Below are 18410 nucleotides of genomic sequence, written 5' to 3' on the forward strand. Positions count from 1 at the left end.
CTGATATAAGAGGTAAATAACAACTATTCATCAACTTACAGATATCAATTCAACACAAGAAGAATGATCATAAAGACAACAGTCTATGCCTCCTGGCTTACTGAAGATAGACATTTGGATAATTAAGATTACATGCTGTGTCGTCACAGTTCCCATCCCTACATTCTCTGGTCAGCAGATAGTAGCGTTCATTCACAAAAGCTTCACTGTACATTACTATTGCATGAGTTACTCCCTTATACACGTATATCACATGGGTGTCACAGGAACATAGAAAACGGACATACAAATAAAAACTAATTATAAAAAGATTAGTATTAAAGGGAATCTGTTAGCAGGTTTTGCTATGTAATCTGAAAACAGCTGGAGATAGAGTATGAAATACACATTTCAATAATGTGTCACTTATTAAGTTTAAAATTAAGGTTTCATCATCTGGTAATTATCATTGCTGTGACGAGTTGCTAGACCAACTCTGACCCCTCCTGCGATAAGCAGCTCACAGTCAATAGATATTGTAAATAGAGAGTCTGGTGTGGGCGGAGGCAGCTTTCTCAGCTCTGCTGCATGCTACATCTAACAACTCTCATTATGTCAGAACCACTGCACCCAGTAAACTAAGTGATGCGTTGTTGGAATCAGGGTCTTTTCCTTACATTATGTTGCTCTCAGATGAGGTAGCAAAAACCTTCTCACAGATTCACTTAAATTACGGGTTTAGGTCAGTGATCGGGATGTAACCAATCTCTATACCACCCATCTTTACATTCCAACTCTGTCTTCCTTTTTTCTGGAAGTCTCAATTTGCAATGATCTACTTCTTTTCTGTTGCTTTACAGAGTTATTCTTATCTTGTATTTTTATGGTACAGCCACAATAGGAAACATGGTAAAGTTAGAATCTGGATTTCTTATTTCTTTGAGTTATGAATCTATTTGACACCATAGAAGTGACAGCAGCATAAATGTAAAAATTGTAAAGGATGCCCATCCCCCCTGACTACAAACCATCAGCAGCTTTCCCAGTAGAGTGTAGTCAGCTAATAAAGATACATTTTGCAGTAGTATATAGTTAAAGTATCTGGACTTTGGTGGTCAGTGATGGATACTGAAATCCCTGACTCAAGTAGAGTCTCTGGCACGTGCAGATCATGTGAATAAGGTATAATAAAAAAAGATCTTTCTCCATTTTGAAAGCCATAGTGACGAATGTTTGCTATGTTAGTTAATTGCACATTGTTGTCTTTAGCAAGTTCTATTAATAATTGTATTCCTCCGGAGAAACTTGGCAGTGAATGAAGCAATGTGAATGTCGCTTAACAAATTGTGCCACATGGGTGTTGCCAGTTTGCAGCACATTTGTGAAAATTAGAACTTTCTATTTTGCCATTACAGAAGGTCAGGATTCCTGTGAGCTGGAAACTTTTAAAGATGTGTCTTGCTTCTTGGGTCCAGCCCTTTCTGGAATGGTTCCCTACTCTTCCTGTTGATATATATATGCCAATGTAATGCCTCCTGAGTAAATAGCAGGGACCAAGGCAAAGAACAAACATCCTGATCCTGCTCCGATTTCTACTTACAGCAAAATGAGGAATGAAATTTGCTCCTTAGCGTTTGTCCGGGCTGTATTTTCAGAATTTGTAGCCACTTTAATATTTGTATTTTTGGGATTGGGGTCTGCCCTAAATTGGCCATCAGCTCTCCCCAGCGTACTACAAATTTCCATAGCTTTTGGCCTTGCCATTGGCACCTTGGTACAAACATTTGGACATGTAAGCGGGGCCCATATAAATCCAGCCGTCACGATAGCGTTCCTTTTGGGGTCTCACATCTCTATTCTGCGTGCAGTATTCTATATAGTTGCCCAGCTTGTTGGAGCAATTGCAGGAGCTGGTATCCTATATGGAGTGGCTCCAAGTCACATCCGTGGACACCTGGCCATTAATCAGGTACGTATTAACTGAATATTTGTGATTTTGTATAAATGTGTCCTTCTAAATATAAAAAATCCATCAAATCTAACCAAGGTATCACTAGTGTCTGAGTGTGGGGATAGTGGTCACAACGAGGGTTTCCATATGGGAAATAGCAGGACAGGATTTTTTTTTTTGATGATTACATCTTTTTCTATTTCCACTGTAGCAAAGTATTTATTCAAGTAAAAAACATCATAATTCTTTAAAATTTCAGTTAAAATCATATTGTTGGAAGATAGTTCTCTCTAAGACATCCTGCTTAACATTGTATATAGATTTCTAACAAAAATATAGATAATTATTATTTGGATGGGAAATTCTATGTTGATAGCAAGTGGTCCTGCAGATGATCTGGAAGATATAAGTTATTGCAAGGATAAATAGATAATGAAGAGATAGATGATAGATAGATAATAGATAAATGGATAGATAGTTAGATGATAGATGTATTATAGATAGATAGATTAGAGATATATAGATGGATGGATAGATGATAGATAGATAGATAGAGAGATAGATAGATAGATAATGAAGAGATATATAGATGATAGATAGATAGATAGATAATGAAGAGATAGATAGATGATAGATAGATAATGAATAAATAGATAGATAATGAAGAGATAGATGATAGATAATGAAGAGATATATAGTAGATAGATAGACAGATAATGAAGAGATAGATGATAAATAGATAATGAATAAATAGATAGATAGTGAAGAGATAGATAGATAGATAGATAGATGATAGATAGATAATGAATAGAAAGATAGACAGATAGATGATAGATAGATAATGAAGAGATAGATAGATAAACAGATAGATGATAGATAGACAGATAGAAACAATTCACAAATTTTGGCAATTTTATAATGAATCTGCCACTTTGGACATGGTTAGTTATGCAAATAAGGTTTTAGACAAATTTATGAATTGACACTTTAAAAAAAAAAAGTTAAAAAAATTGCAATCTCGCCTGAGTAAGGGAACGGTGTAAAAAGTGGAGCAATATTTGAAGGCAGAAGTGTGGCGTTTTAAAATGTGCCAAATTTATCCAACCTTGCGAAATACTTTGATGAGTTTGGCACAAATTATGGCCACGTGGCAAAATGATTGTGAAGAGTCCTCTCGTCACAACTTCCCTCCTTGAAGTGTATAATATTCTCATTGAATCTCCTGCATTCGTGTGTTTGGAGATCTCGGGAACCACAATGAGACTCTTCCTTTCCTTGTTACCATATGCTTTGTATTTTCCCCGCATCGTACATATGTGATTCGTGGTGAACGCTGCAAACATTACATTCTTCACATATAATGGACGCTCACTGTCGCATAATATTGATGAGCGATTCATCAGAAGGAATATGAGGGATTTACAGCATTTGTGTTACTCACTGATTAATTTTGTGCATGAGGGGAAATGTCTAATTAGAGTTATCTAGATGATTCCCTGAAAGATAATTGCAGTGTATTATATGAAGAGTCAATTAATTATAATTATAGTTTATTCTTCCAATAGCAGAATGGGGCTGCCAGGATTAATCAAGCCTGCAAGATATATACTAACAATTTCCCCCTTGCAGGTATCGCTGGGATCCTCAGGTCTGGCCATGGTTGTGGAGCTGGTACTGACATTCCAGCTGGTCCTCTGCATCTTCGCATCCACAGACAGCAGACGAAATGACAATGTGGGGTCACCCGCTCTGTCCATTGGGCTCTCTGTGACTCTGGGACATCTCCTGGGGGTAAGATAACTGTGATTGCATTAACTATATGGAATTAAATATTTGTCTTAAAGGGAAAGTTTGGTCTAAGTAATTATTTAATGACATTGATATATTCATACAGAAAATAAAATAGGCAAAATTAATACTGCAAAAAAATGGGAAAAAAAGCAGATTCACTTTCTGCATGTAAAATAGAAAAAAGCAATGGGTAATATCTTTTTTTGTTCTCTCTGGTTAATAATGGGGGGCTCTGAGTAGGGGACCCTCGTATATGACATTTAGAAACCTTTAAGAAGCTCTCTTATAAAGTTTATTTCCTTTTTACTAAATCTATGCATACGTGCATGTAGTGTAGTGTTAGTGTATTAATATACTCACCCACTGCAGTCTTCTCCAGTATTCAGCGCCATTCTGCTCCTCTTCTGAGTGATGTCACCGCTCTTCAGACCATTCGGATCGCTCTATGCATGAACGGTAAGTCTCTTTTACAATGTAAGTCTATGGAGCCTCGTTCTGACTCTCCATGGACTTACATTGTAAAAGTCACTTCAGGGTCACACAGAGCGGAGTGAGACCCTGAGAGTCAGCAGAGTGGTGATGTCACTGAGAAGAGGAGCAGAACGGACCTGGATAGCTGAGTAGGTGAGTATGATATCACTCCCTACACTACATACACATGTACACAGATTTAGTGCAATAGTTCTTGGGAGGCTTCTTTAATAGGACGTATATAATGAGTCACATTCACTAGACAACCACTTTCAGCAAAGTATTCTTAACATTTTAAATACAGAATATATAACATTTTATATTAATAATTCTTTAATTATTCTTATAATTGGTTCGCTAATTCTTTGCAGACAGCAATTTTTTAATTTCTTTTATTATTTTTTTGTCTTATTTTGAATCAAAATGAGATAATGAAGGTGAAGGAAAGCAAAGAAAAGATGCACTAATTATGCAATATTATATACACTGTATCACAATACCTCAAATAGTCCCACTCTACTGTATGTATTCAATATTACGTGCAGGGTTTATCAGTGAGGAATGTCCGGAATTTTCTATTACTCTGTATTTGGTAATCTTAAGACGCTCTTCTCTGCTCTTCTACATGTCCAGGAGGAATTCAACATGTTCATTCAAATATTATGGCAATGATTCATAGTTTTTTTTTCTTCCTATGGAATTCGTTCTCAATTTTGTGTCAAATTATTCAAAATGGTTCAGTTGGGTTGATGAGTTTTGCACAAAATCAAAGATACTTTAATTTTGCCTTTTGCCATTTTTGGTGCTTTTTTTAGAGCTAAAATATGCATGATTTTTTAAAATGTTGCATGTCAGGACATGTGAAGTTGTTTAGTATTTGGTCAGTATTTTACCTCAGTTTTTGTAAGTCAAAACCAGGAGGGGAACAATCAGAGGTAAAATATTGACCATATATTGAATGTGGGACCGTGGTCTTAGTTACCAATTGTGCTATAATAGAATTAGGCTGCGTTCCCACAATGATCTTTTGGTGCGTTTTTGACATTGCGTTTTGCTACACTTTTGGGGTCCCGTCGGCGCGTACATCCGAATCCCGCTTTATGGGGGTGTGAACCCAAGCCCTATTGGGATCCACAAATGTATAACTAAACGCAATGTGAGCGCAAATTAAAAAATAGCTGCCAGAATCATTTTTTACTTATGAAATGCAAAAAGACAATGATGAATTGGGACCAATATTTTTTCTATTGGGTTTCATTATTGTACATCAAGAAATTCATGTAAAATAAAATCAATCTGATCAAACTCCGATTCTCAAGAAGGAGAGAATATACGGCCGTCTGCACTTGTCCCTTATATTAATTATGTGGTTTCATTTTTTTCTTGACACTACAATAAAAAGAAACAGTGCCTCTCTGAAGGCTAGATGGTGTGTGATCACTTCAATGACTTCTGAAACAACCTATATACAAGAGTTGGTGCTGTTTTTTTTTTTTTTGGTGGGGGAACCTTTCTTTCTCATCTCATAGAAACCCAAATTTCTTGTCAGTGAATAGATATTCAAGTGATTAAAGAGGTATATTAATCTACAGAATATGCCATAAATGTATGGGAGATATGGGATCCACCAGTGGGACCTGCATCTATCTTGAAAATGGGGCCCTGATCACTGACTACTTCTTCATTAAATGTAGTGTGGTGAAGATCCTTTTTCAGGGTATTTATGTTTTGCTCGGTGGGACCTGCATCTACCATAGTTTTACTCAGTTGTATCATTTCCAGTAAGAATTTGCTGTCTTTCCAGTCACTGACTGCTATACAAGTTTGAACATCTTAATATACACTTACCTTGTAATCCTTCACATCCTGATCCTTCCAGATGTGTCCGGAACCCAGAATTCCAAGAGGCGGAAGTTCACTGACCGCCATATTGGGACACCCAAGTGATGGGTGTCTCAATATGTAATACTTGCGCAGTACCACCAGTGGAACACCGTCGCACCACACACACACATACACTGTATATGCCGTACACACCACACACACACACTGTATATGCCGTACACAGCCTCTTGCGCAGTACCACCAGCGGAAAACTGTCGCGAACACCTCGCCGGGATCAGAAGAATGAATCACCGACTGCCATCTTTGTACAGGAGGAGCGCGTGCACAGTTTTAATGTGACCGCCATTATCTGCCTGCACAAAGATGGCGGGGGTCTGATTTACTGCGCCTGCGTGAATTCCGCACAGGTACAGTGAATCATTTGGCTGCTCCTGGCGGCAGATGCATGACGTGTCTACAGGCAGAGGAAACCGGTCACATTAAAGGGGTTTTCCCATAAACAAAAGTTCATTTTAAAAATTGTCTGTGTCTGACTGTATACTTAGCATACCACATCTTCTGGGCAGGGGAGGAAGAAAAAGACAATACTGACATTACAGCATGGGATCACAGAGAATTCATTTTGTCAGGTAAAATATTTCACTGACTGTTTTTAAACAATATCTTACCTCTCCTGTTGTAATGTCAGTATTGTCTTTTGCTTCCTCCCCTGCCCATGAGCTGTGGTATGTTCCGTACATGGTGAGACACAGAAAATTTTTAAAATGAACTTTCGTTCACAGGAAAGCCCCTTTAAAAAGCAAATATCATTGCCAACATGGCTCCTCTTAAAGAGTACGCGAATGACCATGAAAGGAAAGCAGCAAAGGCACAATGTGAGTGAGCACATGGGAGGGAGATTCTCAAAGCTGCAAAGCCTGCCCCCATTGTCACATGGCCGTCCTCCCGATGCGATAGCATCGGGCCTCCATCTTAAATTACATAAGTTCATCTGTCACTGCGATGTGAGAAACAATGGTCGGTTGCCCAACTTGAGATCTGCATGGACAAAGAGTGGCATATAGTGTTTTGTTTTCTGCAGTCTGAAGGTGTCTGCTGCCTATATTTATCATAGAGTTTGTACACAGTATGAAGAAATTTGGAAACCAAAGGAGAGGACTGCTACCCAGAGTTTGTTGCATAACAATGCACATCCGCAAACCTCTGCCACACAGTCAACACTCTCTAAAAACTTTGTTTTGAGGTGTGAAAGCATGCTCGCTCTAGTCTTGATCCTACCCATTGGACTATGTTTAGTACCCCACAAGGATGAAAAGTCATGTCTGATGAAGAGGTGAAAACAGCAGTACTTTCACAGCTCAGTCTAAAACATTTTTAATGAGGGAATAAGAAAGCTTGATCTCAGATTGACAAAATATATTAAAAAGCAAGGAGATTATGTTGAAAAATGCATTTTATGAAAGTTAATTAAAATAAATTGTAAAGCTAAAGTGTGGATAATTTAAATAAAATCAGTATTTAGTTAAGCATGGTGGAAGCCTTCAAAAGAGCATCAAAACATCAATTCTTCTAGGTATGCTTAAACAAAGTCAGGGATTTTGAAGGATTATAGATGTGTGTGAGTAATCAATTATACCAAACAGGTGATGAAAGCCATCATTTTTATATGTAAGTTGGCAAAGTCATTAACTGAAAAACAGCTGTCTAGAAGGCTTAAAACTTTGTGGTGAGGCTGTGGAGGATAGTTTCATATCACAGGTCATACACCATGGCAAGAATGAGCACAGCAAGAAACAAGAAACAAGGTAGTTATACTGCATCATATACTGCAAGTCTTTCCCAGGCAATGATTTTAAAGCTGACTGGGGTTTCAAGATGGCTGTTCAAACTCATTTGAAGAAGTAAAAAGAAATGGACAACGTTGTGAATTGTAGGCACAGTGGTCAGCCAAGGAAACTGAAAGATACATCATGCTTACTCCCCCACAAAATTGAAAGTACCATCAGCTCTTAAGTTGCCGAAACCAGTCTGGCCAATAGTAGTATTCATGGAATAATTGTGGTGAAAAAGCTATGCCTTCAATTTGGCCAAGTTATGGTACTCAACTTCAACTATGCATGAAAACATTGTAGCTGAGGTGCAGAAATATATCAGCAGATGGTCTGGATTGAAGAGTCAGAATGTGAAAATTTGGCTGCAACTGAAGGTGGTTTGTTCATGATACAATAATGAGAGTTTGCAAGCATCAGTGAAGAATTTCGGAGGTCCCTTGTAAGTTTGGGGCAGCATGTCAGAAAATGGAGTTGGAGATTTGGTCAAGATTAATGATGTCCTTAATGTCAAGAAATACAACCAGATAATTATCCAACAAGCATTGCCATCAGGGAGGCATCTGACTGGCTCCAAATTTATTCTGCAGCAATACAATGACACCAAATATACAGCCAATTTCATTAACATCTCTCTTTAGCCTAAACAAGAACAAGTAGTCGTGAAAGTGATAATATGACCCCGACAGAGCAACATATTCAAACCTGTCTGGGATTACATAAAGAACCAACAGGATTTTTGAAAGCCTAAATCCATAGAAGATCAGTGGTTAGTTCTCCAAGATGTTTGGAGCAATCTCTCTGCCTAGTTCCTTCACAAACTGTGTGCGCTTGTGCCTAGAAGAACTGGGGTTGTTTTGAAGACAAAGGGCGCTCATAAACAAATATTTACTTGATTTATATTTCTCTGCTGTTCATTCACTTTCCATTTTAATGCTTAAAAAAAACTAAAACACATATATTTTTAAATGCATTCTTAATTTGCAGCATTTTTCCACAAACACAATCACATATATAAAAAATGTACTTACTTAAAATCCAGATATGAACATTGCAGCTAATTAAATGTTTTCAATTTATTGGCAGATTTACTTCACTGGATGTTCTATGAACCCAGCTCGATCCCTTGGTCCTGCAGCCATTACTGGAATCTTTAAAGATCAATGGGTGAGATATTAAATTGAATGTTTTAAAATGTATGATCATTTTAAGTTGAAAAAATATAAAAAAATAAACTATTGATTCCATACTGTACTAGACAAAACTACCTTTTATTCCTTGACACCTATAGGCACAGGCCTATATTAGCTAGAGACTATTTTTTCCTGGTTTCTGAGATAACAGATGCTTGTTTTCCTAGAATAAAAATCTTTGGGAAGGGGACATTTATTTAGACTTATGTTTTATGCACCAGCCTTGAAACTATAGCTCGTGGGAAGTAGAACCAAATTTATATAAAAGTGTACAATTCTAAATATATTTGGCAGGTTATTGGGCTGGCCTTGTGCCATAAAATTAAATGTATGCCAGCCATAAGTCGGCATAGATTTTAGATACAATGTATGCAAGTTTTCTGTTGCACGCCTGTAGGAAATTGTCACAAATTACCACTTTCGACAAATTTTGCAACTTTTTGATTCTCTATGATGGCTCCATGTAAAATCAGAAGTTATAAAGAGCGTTAATAAGTTGGTAGGTAAGAAGTCTAAGATAATTATCTGATAGGATTAGCCGCCATAGTGGTAGAGTAATTATTTTTAATTACTGTATATCACATACTTTATATCCCCTCTGCTGACCAAAATACAGGCACATCTTAATAAAACAACACAACCGAACAGCTAAAAGCAGGAATATAAAGGGAATATAAAGGGATATTGCAAAAATGTATTAATAACGCACAAGATAATTATACAGAAAGATAAACATGATATAAATGTAATTACAAATTGCAACATATCATCAAGAGTAAGTACAGAAACAGAACGTACCTGCGGTACCTCACTGCCTATACTGTACCTGCGTAAATTATTTTAATAGCTCCGTTAAATACAGGGTTAAAGGCTGTTTGCATATTAGCTTAAGTATATACGCACCCATAATAAAGAAATATTTTTCTTTATTAGTTCTTTTCAAATTATAATCAACACCATTGTTAAAGTGATTCAGACCTACATCAGAGATTCATAAAGCGAGTAATATACGCTGTTATGTAATAAGAAGTTGTTTTAGGTGAGCTCATTTTAGTTTTGTAACATTTTTGTGATCCTGGTAGTTCACACTTTTTACTTTTCGTAATCTTTTTCATGGCTTTGTTCACAAGTTTTTCAATCAGAAACTGCTTCAGGAAATTACTTTTTGGAGAAAATTTTTGTTCCCTTGAAGGGGTTGTCCACTACTCCCACAACACCTTTTGCATCCCTATGTTTCCTCCCAGTAAAATAATAACACAGATACTCACCTCCAATGATGGCACCGTTCCGGCAGTATCAGCAGTGGCTCTCCTGGGGATTGTATAACAATGTTAGGTCAATCGATCTCTAACCCAGAGGCGAGTATAAGTGTTATTAGTTTACTTAGGGCAAACAAAGGGGTTCAGAAGGGGATTTATGAGAAATAGACAACCTCTTTAAGTATTACTAGAGGTTTTCAAGAGTTTTAGAAGATTTTTTTCCGTAAGGGCTTTCCACGGCCTTTTGATTTGACATTGCCTACTTTACAGTAGATTTCATCAGGATTTACTTAAAAAGTGAGATGCAATATTAATTTGGCCACCAAGTGTTTTTCAAGATCTCTTCAAGAAAAAAAACATGCTCAGAAAAAGCTCCACATATTAATAGCAAACTGGATTTCCTTCTCAAAAAAAGAATAAGAAGCACCTTCCAAGCATTTTTGAAGAGGCTTCAAGGAGGATTTTGGAGTGGATCCTCTGAAAAATTTCCTGAAAATATACATGTAAAGATAGCCTTAGTGAGCCACAGATTGGAGTTAGATGTAATGGAGAGTTGTCCAGGTAGACATATGGCCCCATGATTTTTTTTTGTTTTAATTCACTGCCTTTTAAGTAATCTCGAGCAATGTAACTATATACACAATATATTATTAATCTTTATACTGATTCTGAGTAACAGCCTGCATTAACATTCAGAGCTAAATTCATCATTCCGCTAACAGCTGAGCTGAAATAATCCAGCTTTCCAATTTCTGCTCTCTGTAGCTACACTCAATTTGATCTGAAAAATAACTTTTTTTTAAATGATAGCCTTCTAAAGGCAATGTACAGATTCTGGAAACAGTCTCCCTATATTGTGGGGTTTAACCCCTTAATGAAAGCCAATACGCATTAAAACAGTGGCTGTTAAGAGACCGTATTTCCTCATTACAGTTTTAAAATGGTGATCAGGAATTAGGCTATAGTACCCCCAATGTCAGAAATTCTCCAGAGTTTCAGTTATCAAGGGTAGCTGAGACCCTGGAGAACATAATCAGGACTGGCTTTTCTAGTCACTGATCATGTGATCGGCATTATTCTATGTATAACGGTGATCATGTAAAAAAAAGTGTGCGCTATTAAAACCATTTCTCTCTTGTGACATGATATACATGTCACAGGAGAGAGAAATGATGTCCCCAAGAAACTTGGTACCGTCTTCGGCCCTCTACCAACTCTTCCTGGAAAAAAATGGCTTACACATGCGCAGTGCTCCAGCCGAGTTCTATCTGACGGTACCCGGCAACAGCTGGGATTTTCCTTATTGGTTCACTTCGATCACTGTGATAGACCCTATCACAGTAATCATATTTTTTATTTTATAATTTTTATTTCTTTCATTATTTGCCATTAGTTTTAGAGTTGGGATTAGGCTAGGAATAGAGTTAGGCTAGGGTTAGGGTTGTGGTTAGGCTAGGGTTAGGGTTAGGGTTGTGATTAGCATTGGGGTTAGGGTTTTTCCAAAAGTTAAAAAAATTATGAAGTGTTCGCTACCTAAGTTTGCATCAGGTGCTTGGGTATGGTTTGGGTGTCTAAGAGCCATGAAACATGCAGGGTGGGGACTTGAGCATGTCACTCAAGCACCCGTGATACTTGGTGCATACCTGAGCACCTGATGCAAAGTCAAGTAGCTAGCACTTGCGCTCAACACTAATGATGACATATTCAGTATGACAACTTAATGTTATCAAATTCTGTGTAGCACCTTTGGGTTAAAAATTCCTCACTGTTCCCCTGGATTAAATCCTTGAGAGCTATCGCTACCAAAATGTGCACTGTTTAGGAACATCAGGGGCTCTCCAAATGCGACTTGGCGCATTTTTTACTTCAAAAACTCAAGCGGTGCAACTTCCTTTCCAAGCCCTGCCATGCGTACAAGCAGTAGTTTTCCCCTACACATGTGGTATCAGAGTACTCAGGAGAAATTGAACAAATTTTGTGGTCCATTTTTGCTTTTTGTTCTTGTGAAAGTAAAAAATTGGGGGCTAAAGCAAAATTTTGTGAAAAACACATGTTCATTTTTTCCTTCCACATTCCATTAATCCCTGTGAATGTTAACCTGAAGGGTTAACAAACTTCTTGACTATCATTTTGAAGACTTTGAGGGATGCAGTTTCTAGAATGGTGTCACTTTGGAGTATTTTCTGTCACGTAAGCCCCTCAAATTCACCTGAAATTTGAGGTGGTACCTAAAAAATGATTTTGCAAATTTTGTTGAAAAAATGAGAAATTCCTGGTCAATTTTTAACCGTTCTAACTTCATAGAAAAAAAATATTTTTCAAAAATTGTGCTGATGTAAAGTAGACATGTGGGAAATGTCATTTATTATTTTGTGTAGTACAACTATCTGATTTAAGAGCATAAAAATTGAAATTTTGAAATTGTGACATTTTCCAATTTTTTGTCAAGTTTTCAATATTTTCATAAATGTACGCAAATCATAGCAACCAAAATTTATGACTATCATGAAGTACAATTTGTCATGAAAAAAACATTCTCAGAATCAGTGGGATCCGATGAAGCTTTCAAGAGATATTACCACATTAACTGACACTGGACAGATTTTAAATATTTGACCTGGTCATTAAGGTCAAGATTAGGTTTGCACTAACGGGTTAACTCAATCTGTTTTGGGTTTGTTTACAGTTTCCAATATTATCCACCAGAATAGTGAATACAGCTCTGAAGTATAGCATATGCTCTATTAATACTAGAATTGTAACCCAGTTTATGTATCATTTATCACACATTTTACTAAAATTATATCCATAAATAAACTGTAACAATTGCACTCAAAAGTCCTTACATTTTTATAAATTTTTACTAACGTAAAAATAGAGATCGCCATGAAACACATTTAAGGTTTACAATAAGTAAATAAACAAAATAAACCAACTGATCAGAGTGCGGTGCAGATGAAAGACCCAATAAAGATATCTTTTGATCGAAACATCGCAACTAGAGGCAGAATAAATGTGATGCAAATTCACCAACTTGTGAGGCGCTGTCCTTATTTATGTTTGGGGTTTTGGACATGTTCCGAGAAGGACTCCTTGGATGTGACGTGCGCTTCCCCTTTGGGTAATGTTGCTCCATGAGGTGTTGTGAGTCTAAGTTGTATGATTAAATAGGAAGACCCAACTAGTCACAAGTGAAGTGTTTTCAGATTAAATTGATTTTTTGCATTTTTTCATCAGGTCTTCTGGATTGGGCCTATCATTGGTGGAATTTTGGCTTCCCTCCTATACAACTTTGTCCTGTTCCCATGCAACAAGAGCCTCTCTGATAGGATCTCTATCCTGATAGGTACATATGAACCTGAGGAGGAAACATGGGAAAACAAGCAGGATAACAAGAGGCAGTCAGTGGAATTGTACTCTGCCCACCCTTTGCCCAAGGTCACAGAGAAATTTTAAGCTTTTCGAACTTCATACCAATTTATTAAAAGTCATTTGGCCAAGCTTAATCCGAGGCTTTTCAGCAACCGCAGTTGGAGTGCACATAATTCTGTGCTGTAAATTCTCTTCACAAGTAATCCTTTGTAAATATACTTTTGTTTTGTAGTGCTTTATGGCATTAGTTGATATAACTATTAATCTTTGAGGCTCAGGAGCTTGTAAACCACAAATGTCTGTCATATCCCATTTTATGTTTAGCGCCTCTTCATAATGTCAGTGGCATCTAGTCATACTGGGCATCGAGTCATCAATCATGCAAATAATTCAGTCTGACAGAAGAATATATTGATCTAAGAGCCGTGGATTGTTTGCAACAAATACATTCGCGGCCTCCTAGGTTGATTGTAGCTACTCATCTCTGAATAAACAATGTCCCTTTCTATTCTTCATCGGAGCAGTTTTATGGCAGTAGATTATATTTTTGTATTTACTGTACAATAGAGTTAAGTAGTAATAAAGCAAAATGAAGGAGATCATTGCTTATGGCATAGAATATCGTTAAATAATATATTAAAACTATATGTAGCAGAAGACATAGAAACAACGTTTAGCATTTATGTAGCCTACTTCATCTCTGTTGGGCACTTGCCATGTAAAAACTAAAGATATATTATAAGTAAATATTCTCTCCTGAGTAGTCATCTTCTATGAATTCATTGAAAAGTGTCAAACAGTATGGCAGCCAAGTTTTTTCACTCAACATTTTCAGACTCGTGAATAATATATATCTCTAGTTATTCTTCCATATGGCTACATAACTAGACATGGGATTAGTTCAGGACTATCGAAAGGGTTGGTGATAACCAAAATCAGAGTAGCCATGTTTTAGCTCTTCCAGAAATAACAAACAGCTGAACTGAATCTTTAAGAGAATTTTGATAAGTCCACCGTGATTGTCCACCATGATTGTCCACCACGACTGTCTACCATGATTGTCCACCATGACTGTCCACCATGATTGTCCACCATGATTGTCCACCATAATTGTCCACCATGATCATCCACCATAATTGTCCACCATGATCATCCACCATGATTGTCTTCCATGATCGTCCACCATGATTGTCCAGCATGATTGTCCAGCATGATTGTCCAGCATGATCATCCACCATGGTTGTTCACTATGGTTGTTCACCACCAGTACTCTGGTCTGGCTACTACAGAGACATCGGAAATAAAGAAGGCTCCTCTATGGCATCCATATGTCATAATAAGGCACATGGAAAGATTCTTTCAGGATAAGACCACCATGTTTCCAGAAAAGAACAGTAGTGATTTCTCAATTTGGGAGTGGGTGGGATAATCTCTGAATGTTTTCTAAAAGTATTTAATATGTATTTTTCATCCTTCATTTAGTTTAAATCTAATTTATATGTAAAGTGAGATGTAAGATTGTATGCTTTCTTCACAGACCCACAGTTTTTACCCCCTTGTACATTGAGCCTGTAAACGACTATTAATTGCTGCCATTTCTGTCATTTTAAATATTTTTGATGTTAGAAAAAATTCTCTACATTGAACACTGTACGGAAAGTACATCAGTCCCCAAATCCTGAATATTCTATATGGCATTTTGGCTCCGATATTGAAGGATATGCTGTTAGTTTAATACTTTGTATAGCTTTTCTCTTATTGTATGTTTTTGGTCAATCTTACTGTATGTATTTATTAGCTTGTCTCAGTCGTCTTTAGAAATCATTGGGAAGGCTTTATGCTTGACTGTATATGTTATTGCAGGTTTTTGCTATCTACTCTAACAGCGACATGATGAAGGGACTGAGAGCCTGAATCCAGTGATGTATTACTTAAGATACTGTGAGTTCTTTTATCAACAGGAGTATATCACTACAGGACTAGTTCTCTTGTGCCCCCTAGTGCTTACGCTATGTGTAATCCCGCCCCCAACACTCATTAGCAGCTATCTGTCAATGTAGAGTATACAAATAAAGCTGTGAATCAGTGATGTGGGCGGGGTTACACAGAGCTCAGCATTTGAGCACTGCTAGATCTGCAGCAGAAAAAGCGGCAATTTTATCACAACTGCTGCACCCAGAAAACTAAGTGATATATTGCTGGAATCAGGGTGTCTGGTCCTAGATTATGCTGCTCTCAGATGAGGTAGCAAAACCTGATGACAGAGTTCCTTTTAAGGGCTTGTATATATGCTGCTATACTGTGTCTTATATGAAGTGCACTTTTAACAATGTACACTAGGTCCCAACTGTTGATTATCATTGATTCTTGGCCTGATCATATACTGTGTGCTATTTTGTGCTCTTGTACGGCGCCTTGATAAGGAAGAATACCTCTGTAATCTAGCATTCAATGGACCATCGTTTGATTTGTTTCCTTGTGGTACAATATGAACCTATAGATTCTTGTAGATGCCATATTACAGCTCCCTACAACTTGTATGGAGCCGTGATACATTTATATGCTTGAGGCCTTACTCTAAGGCTGTGTGCACATGTAGTTTATTTGCAACCGATTTTTATGCATCAAAACCCAGAGTCTTAACAGCAAAAACACTGAATTTTAAAACCCATGTTTTTGCTGCATTTTTTATGCATTTTTACATGCATTTTTATGTGTTTTTATGTTTGTTTGCTTTTTTCCCATTCATTTGGAAAAAACACCTTGGTTCAAATCTACGAGGAAAAAATAAGCAGCATGCGCATGAGATGTCAGAAATGTCATTCACTTTATTGGTACTGTCAAATGCTGTGGGGGGTTTTATCACAGTAAGAAACGCACAGATGAAAAGTTGTAAAAATGCAAAATGTGAACAAGCCCTTAAGGTGTGAGTTAGTGAGCTGGGCATTAGCCCTTGTATGTGCACATCTGTATGACTTGTTTTGGCCTTCCTAATGTTCCTGTATTTATATGTGATGGTGCTTCCAATGTAATCTTCTAATATGTGTATAATTAAATTAAATGTTAAATTTGTTATAAATGAAAGGTTTCCTGTGCTACGTATAATTATTCTATGGTCCTCAGCTATTAATGTACAGTATTTTTGTCAATATACTCCAGAATTGAGACTTATTTGCTTTGGGACACATTTTGTAAGCATTTTTTCAGGAATTTAGAGCCATATGCATGCACTATGCCCTTGAATATCCAATAGTGGAGTAAAGGGTAATGTATCTCCCTCTAGGGAGTGACATACCTGACATGCCAGTGTATGGAGACTTATAGGCCATGCACTGCTCCTCTGGGAAATTAAATATGGAAAATGCCTATAATACAGCCAAATCCAAATGGCTTCACTATTCCACACAGACCTTGTCTGACAAAGTGTAAGTCCTCTTCATTCTCATGATAGGTGGAGTTCCTATAGGTCAGACTCACTACCTAGTTATGTGTAACACTCCAGGTAACCGGTTGTTACAGTGGCATTGCTTTCCTCACAGGGAGAGTGATGTCATGCTTGGAAGCGAGGAAGTATCCCTTTAGCAAGTATTCAGCACATACAACACTGTTCTCACTCCAGGCCAGAAGGGGGAGCTCTACACCCAACGTCAGGGGAGCTGCTCCTTCTGGTCGGGAGGAGGAGTCAGTTGCTAGGCAGTTGGAGTTAGACAGTTGGTGAGGTGAGAGCGAGGAGTGAGGAAGGAAAGCTGAGGCTGTGCAGATGAGTGATTCTGCAGCTCCTGGGAAGGAAAAAGAGCAGAGCAACTTGTAAATTGACTGAAAGGAGGAAGGAGCAAAGGTGAAGTAAAGAGCTGGAGAGAGAAGTTGCGACAACTTCCTCTACGCTGAGAACATTTACCGGTAGCCAGAAGACCGAGGTTGTGGGGGTAACTTCATACCCCACGGAAGAAACCGGCGGACAGCTAGATTTCAAGTTACCTGTCCACCATTAACACCTGAGGACACAGTAACAGATAGAGTCCTGGTCATGAAAGAGATCCTGTAAAAAGGATCGCGTTACCTGTCGTACCTAAAGGGGCACAGAGAAAGAACGTGAGGACCTTGTGTGAGGTCTAAGGCAGCAAAGGACTACAACACAGTGCTAGAAGGAAGGCTTCCAACCCCACCTGGTTAGGGGGATTCCTGAGATGCTTCCAAGCCAGTCAGACCACCAACAGCACCTGTGTTCCGGTACCCTGGACTGTGGCTGCCTGAATCATACAGTAAAGAGACTGCAACTCTGGGTCCTCTGTTTCTTTCTACACCGCCTACCACCTGTCCCTACTACACCGGGATCCCTGGGGATCCAGCTTCACGTGTGGGAAGCCATACCATCCCTGCTGCCATAACATCACCCAACTGGACCCCTTTAAAGGGACTCTGTCACCTGAATTTGGAGGGAACAATTTTCAGCCATAGGGGCGGGGTTTTCGGGTGTTTGATTCACCCTTTCCTTACAAGCTGGCTGCATGCTGGCTGCAATATTGGATTGAAGTTCATTCTCTGTCCTCCGTAGTACATGCCTGCACAAGGCAATCTTGGTTGCGTCGCAGTCACATGGGAGACGCAACCAATCACAAGCCGTGACGTCACGGGAGGCTGGACACGCGCGCATTTTAAAATGGGCGCGTGTCCAGCCTCCCGTGACGTCCCGGCTTGTGATTGGTTGCGCCGCGGTCAA

General features: G+C 38.2%; 1 protein-coding gene across 1 annotated transcript; it reads left to right on the forward strand.

Annotated features, from left to right (window-relative positions):
• Positions 1–1513: 1513 nt before the first annotated feature.
• Positions 1514–16766, forward strand: LOC143817011 (aquaporin-5-like). The gene is made up of 4 exons (XM_077298054.1): positions 1514–1948; positions 3560–3721; positions 8953–9033; positions 13556–16766. Exons 1-4 carry the CDS (start codon positions 1586–1588, stop codon positions 13772–13774), a joined length of 825 nt encoding a protein of 274 aa, XP_077154169.1. The 5' UTR covers positions 1514–1585; the 3' UTR covers positions 13775–16766.
• Positions 16767–18410: the final 1644 nt, after the last annotated feature.

This window comes from Ranitomeya variabilis, chromosome 3 (genome assembly GCF_051348905.1).
Source record: "Ranitomeya variabilis isolate aRanVar5 chromosome 3, aRanVar5.hap1, whole genome shotgun sequence".
NCBI classification, from domain to species: Eukaryota; Metazoa; Chordata; class Amphibia; order Anura; family Dendrobatidae; genus Ranitomeya; species Ranitomeya variabilis.

Bases quoted from the DNA above. Each gene is read 5' to 3' on its own strand.
- LOC143817011 (XM_077298054.1), top strand. From the start codon at position 1,586: ATGAGGAATGAAATTTGCTCCTTAGCGTTTGTCCGGGCTGTATTTTCA. The intron at 1,949-3,559 runs GTACGTATTAAC...TCCCCCTTGCAG, and splicing joins GACACCTGGCCATTAATCAG to GTATCGCTGGGATCCTCAGG. The intron at 3,722-8,952 runs GTAAGATAACTG...ATTTATTGGCAG, and splicing joins CTCTGGGACATCTCCTGGGG to ATTTACTTCACTGGATGTTC.